The sequence below is a fragment of the Chenopodium album genome, chromosome 17 (genome assembly GCF_948465745.1).
Source record: "Chenopodium album chromosome 17, dcCheAlbu1.1, whole genome shotgun sequence".
Lineage (NCBI taxonomy): Eukaryota > Viridiplantae > Streptophyta > Magnoliopsida > Caryophyllales > Amaranthaceae > Chenopodium > Chenopodium album.
The window spans coordinates 8,225,293-8,230,434 of NC_137850.1; the positions used below are offsets into that span (position 1 = coordinate 8,225,293).

General features: G+C 43.7%; 2 protein-coding genes across 2 annotated transcripts; both read left to right on the forward strand.

Moving 5' to 3' along the window:
* Nucleotides 1–745: 745 nt before the first annotated feature.
* Nucleotides 746–1,210, forward strand: LOC145588616 (uncharacterized). Its single transcript, XM_081645241.1, has one exon. The coding sequence runs from the start codon at nt 746–748 to the stop codon at nt 1,208–1,210; it is 465 nt and encodes a 154-aa protein (XP_081501367.1).
* A 90-nt stretch (nt 1,211–1,300) lies between these two features.
* Nucleotides 1,301–2,518, forward strand: LOC145588619 (uncharacterized). Its single transcript, XM_081645242.1, has 3 exons — nt 1,301–1,399; nt 1,749–1,889; nt 2,051–2,518. Exons 1-3 carry the CDS (start codon nt 1,301–1,303, stop codon nt 2,516–2,518), a joined length of 708 nt encoding a protein of 235 aa, XP_081501368.1.
* The last annotated feature ends 2,624 nt before the right edge of the window (nt 2,519–5,142 follow it).

Genomic DNA, 5,142 nt, shown 5'->3' on the forward strand with positions numbered 1-5,142 from the left:
ATGCGGGGCCTACTTTTCAGAAGACAATGGATAGAGTGTTCATGCACTAAAAGGGGAGAAATGTTAAAGTATACGTTGACGACTCAATTGTCAAGAGCGTCACGCAAGCAGGGCATATCATGGACCTAGAAGAAATATTTGCCACACTAAATAAGTATAATATCAAGCTCAACCAAAGAAATGCGTTTTCGGGGTGAGCTCTAGGAAGTTCCTAGGTTTCTAGGTTAGTGAGAGGGGAATCGATGCCAACCCAGAGAAAGTGGAGGTAGTCCTAAGCCTCCTAGAGCCAAAGTGTACTAAAGATATCATGTGATTGACAGGAAGAATGGCGGCGCTGACTCGATCCATCAGCAAGTCAACTGATAAAGCCCTACCATTCTACCAGCTGCTGAAAGGAAACAGAGAGTTTAAGTAGGGTGTAGCAGAAAAAGAAGCTTTCGAGGGGATCAAGGAGCATCTGACCAAGCCCCCGACCATCATCAGCCCGGAGCTGAGCGAAAAACTACAGCTGTACATCTTCGCCTCAATCTAAACAATCGCGTCAGTTCTCCTGGTTGAAAGGCAAAAACAACAGAAACCAGTATACTCTGTAAGCCACGTGCTGACATAGGTTGAGCAGAGATACCTTTTGGTAGAAAAACTGGCTTTCATAGTGGTAACAACAACAAGGAAGTTGAAACCCTATTTCGATGCGCAGATAATTCAAATCCTTACGAACCACCCGCTAGAGAAGGCCCTATAGAAAATGAACGCCTCAGGCAGGCTCTTGATTTGGGCGATAGAGCTCTCTGAATATGAATTCGAGGTCAAGCCTAGGGCAGCTATCAAAGCTCAAGCCTTAGCTAACTTCATAGTGGAAGCCTCTTACAAAAAAAAAGATGATGAAGTTAGAGTTTGGAAGGTGGCAGTGGATGGATCTTCAGCCCAAACAGGAAGTGGAGCAGAAATAATAATAACATCGCCAGATTGCAATGTATTTGAGTATGCCATTAAGTTCAAGTTCAAGGCATCGAACAACGCCGCAGAGTATGAAGCAACTCTAGTAGGCCTGAGAATGAGCATTGCAGCAGGAGCCAGAAAAGTGCACCTGCAGACTAACTCCCAACTGGTAGCTAGCCAGCTAAAGGGGGAGTATGAGGCTAGAGAGCCTACAATGCTAAAGTACACAACCAAGGTGAAAGAGCTGGTGGCTCAGCTAATGCATTTTTAGATAAACCTGGTCCCTAAAGTAGAAAATTCCTAAGCTGATACATCATCAAAGCTAGCCAGTTCTACCCTACAAAACCTCACAAGGACAGTCATGGTGGAAGTCCTAGAAGAGAGCAGCATCGCAGAAAGCAAGCAGGTGAATTGCACCAGGCAGCAGCGAGCATGGTTCACAGACATACTAACCTACAAGGTACATGGCTCGCTGCCAGATGATGAGGCATAAGATAAGAAAGTAAAAAAGGACGCCAACAAGTACGTGGTGATGAACGGGGAGCTCAACAAAAAGGGATTTTCAAAGCCACTGCTGATGTGTATTCCAGAATGGGAGCAGGAAAAAAATCATGGAAGAAGTGCACTTAGGAATCTATGCCAACCACATCAGTGGAAAAGCCCTAGGGGTTGAAGTGCTTAGAAGGGGAGCATACTGGCCAACTCTGACGCAGGATGCCTTAGCATACGTCAAAAAGTGTGAAAAGTGCCAAAAGTATGCTCCAGTCATAAACTAGCCAGTAAACGATCTGACCCCAATTCTCAACCAGATCCCGTTCGCTCAGTGGGAAATGGACATATTAGGACCCTTCACCACTGGGTTAATGGGCAAAAAGTATCTCATAGTGGCAGTAGACTATTTCACCAAGTGGATTGAAGCTGAGCCCACCAAGTACATAAAAGCAGTCCAAGTGAGAACGTTCATATGGAAGAACATCATAACAAGATTCGGGGTGCCATAGTGCATAGTTTTTTTTTTAATCATGGGTGCTAGTTTGACTGTGACACCATCAAGGATTACTTGGAAGAGATGGGCACCAAATATGCAAGCGCCTCAGTCTGCCACCCGTAGAGCAATGGCCAAGCAGAAGCAGCAAACAAGCTGATCCTAACAGCCTTGCAAAGGAAGTTAGAAGAACATAAAGGCCTCTGGGCTAACCTAGTCCCAGAGGTATTATGGGGAAATAGAATAACAGAGAAGGAGTCTACTGGAAAAAGTCCTTTCACCTTGGCTTATGGGGCATACGTAATAGTTCCAGTAGAGGTGCAAATCCCCAGCTTGAGGATCCAGCACTATGATCAGCAAGGAAATGAGAAGCGCCTGCTGGAGGAGCTGGATTTCCTGCTAGAGATGCGGCTAAAAGCAGCCCTTAAGCTAGCAGCCCAAAAAAGTAGAATCTCAAAGGCTTTCAACAAGAGAGTCAAGCACCGAAAACTGCTACCTGGAGACCTGGTTCTCAGAAGGACAACAGTAGTAGGGAGAGGAAACCAGCCATGGAAAGCTGTCAGCCAACTGAGAAGGCCCTTTCATCATCCATGAGCAAGTAGGGCCAGGCGCCTTCTTCCTCGAAGAGCAAGAAGGTCAGGTCTTAAGGAATAGTTTCAACGTAGATGTGCTAAAGAAATATTTTGTTTAAAAGGAAAATGGCTAACTAGAAATAAAAAAACTTTGTTTAAGTTATGCAAAAACATTGTTTAAGATTATGTTATGTTAATCAAGGCAACTTAAGCCATTTGAATTTAATGAAATACGAGCCTCTGCATGAGGAGTACACCATATGATCTTGTTTAAACATGTTTATCTGTTCAGTTATGCTTTAGCATTACACACTAACATGCAGAAAATGCCATAGAAATATTAAAGGCATAAAACATCACAATAAGTTGTAGCAAGACATCATTAGGAAAAGGAGAGCACACTTTCCTATGTTCAACTTGCCTGCTCAAAGTAAAACAGGGCACCACCTTAGGGACGCCTGACACGTTCAACTTGAGCAGGGAAAGGTGAATGAAAAGCAAAGGGGCAGGCTGAGCAGGCATCACCAAGGTTCTCTTGGTTCCACCCAGCTCACCTCTTTTGTGGGGGAGAGAGGAGATGGACCAGCAATAAGTTCTTATAAAGATAAGTAAGATGTATAAAATAATAAGTCGCAGCAGAACAAGCTGAATGACATAAATAAGTTGCAGCAGAACAAGCTAAATGACATAAATAAGATGCAGCAAAACAAGCTGAACGACATAAAAACAAGCAGCCAAAAAGCTAAACGACATAAATAAGTCATAGCAAAACAAGCTGGATGACATGAATAAGTCGCAGCAATACAGGCTGAACGACATACAAACAGGATACAGCCAAGCAAGCTAAATGATATGCAAGCAAGTCTCTACAAAAACTAAGTAGAAGACATATCGTATAAGCCTTTATCATAAATAAGATGAAAGGCATAAAATTTGATAGGTTCCCACCAAGTGCAATAAAAGGCCAAAAGATAGGAAGGCCTTATACAGCCAAGTCAGGGATCAAAGTCAAAGAAACGGTAAGAGAAAGAGCAATAGGAAAGCCCAACCTACGAGGCTTCAGCTGGTACAACAAAGGGGCTGCTGAGCTAAGGTTTAGGTGCAACTACACCATGGCCCAACAACATGCCTGAACAAGAATACAGGCAACAAGATAAGCAATAATCAAAGTAACGGAGAAGTTATCAAACGCATATACCAACAAGCTGAACCTCTATCCACCAAGACAGAGTAAACATTCAGCAGGAAAAGTTACAACATTCACAAAGCTGAACCCCCATCCACTAGGATGAGGAAACATTCAGCAAAATAGTTAAAAAACATAGAATTCAAGTTAAGCTGGACAATCTCAACAGTCAGAAAATAAAGTGTTATAGGAAAGCATACTGAAAATATAATCTTTGACGGCTATACACCTCAAAGATAATAACAAAAGCTACCTAATGACTACAGACCTAGGTGAGGGAAACTCCGATGAACCGCTGGAGGAAGGGGGAGACAGCCGCCAAAACCTTTATTGCTCATCAGTTAAAGTCTCCACTCCAATAGCGACAGCAATATCAGTGCATAAAGGCACCTCCAAATTCAGCACGGCATGATTGGGGACTTTGTAGTAGTTAGCAACGTGAGGATGGTCAGCAGGCAGATAAAAAAGGCTAGCTTCCCCAGCAGCCTCAACCTTAGCCCAAAAGGCGTTGAAACGAGCCTGTTGCTCCTCACCCCCACCATAGAGACCGCTTACAGAGCGGGCTGCGGCCTCCCAACCTCCGTCATGGCGATCAGCGAGCAGCTTAGCGAAAGTAGGAGAAAGCACAAAAGACTTAAGTGCCTCCTTTTTAGCAGCCTCAAGCTCATTCTCTCGTCTAGCCCGCAAATCAGCCATCTTAGCCTCCAACGGTTGCACCCTGGCCTAAGAAGTTCCCAACTGTCCCTCGTAATCCGCCAGCTTTGTCTTGGTGAATTGGAATTCTCCCAGCTGAAGTTGCAGGGCATTCGCCTTTTTTCTCAAGGGAGTCACCTCACCAACCATTACATCCCTCTCAGAATGAGCTTGCTGAATCTCCTTATCCTTCTGAGCAAGCGCCAGGCCCTAGTTCTGGTACTCCTTCTCCATTGTAAGTAAGGCATTAGCCAAGTTGCCAACTTTAGGCGTCGTTTTAAGTGCGCCTACATTAAGCATGTGTGATTATGCTTGGCACTCATAGGAAGTGGGAATTGACGTATACGATTAGGGATAAATAAAGTAGGGAGCCGCCGATAAGTTTTTAAGGAGCTTGTAAACCATTCACGGATCATAAAAGGCAACCACGATTAAGGGACAACCAAAGGCAACAACGATTGACCCGTGAAGGTTATACCCCATTCATAATCCATGAGATTACTAACTCCATATGGTTCGGAACCACAAAAGGAGGATTGGGGATGATGGTATGAAGTGAGTCATGGAGTCACATTCGCCCGTATTGGCCTCTACTCGATTCTTATTGTGAAAAGTGATTCTTGCGATTTCAAAGGCATGCAAACAAAGGTTCATTTGCTCCAAACTATTATTATGCTAAATTGGTTGAATATTAATGCAACATATAATTCTAAAATATTGTGATCACTTGATTAATAATAAGATTAAAAAGGAACCTAAACCGGTCA

Excerpts from the sequence above, each read along its gene's own strand:
- LOC145588616 (XM_081645241.1), top strand. The coding sequence starts at position 746 with ATGAACGCCTCAGGCAGGCTCTTGATTTGGGCGATAGAGCTCTCTGAA.
- LOC145588619 (XM_081645242.1), top strand. The coding sequence starts at position 1,301 with ATGGTGGAAGTCCTAGAAGAGAGCAGCATCGCAGAAAGCAAGCAGGTG. Across the intron at positions 1,400-1,748 it reads CAGACATACTAACCTACAAG|ATCCCGTTCGCTCAGTGGGA; the intron begins GTACATGGCTCG and ends ATTCTCAACCAG. Across the intron at positions 1,890-2,050 it reads AGTACATAAAAGCAGTCCAA|AGCAATGGCCAAGCAGAAGC; the intron begins GTGAGAACGTTC and ends TGCCACCCGTAG.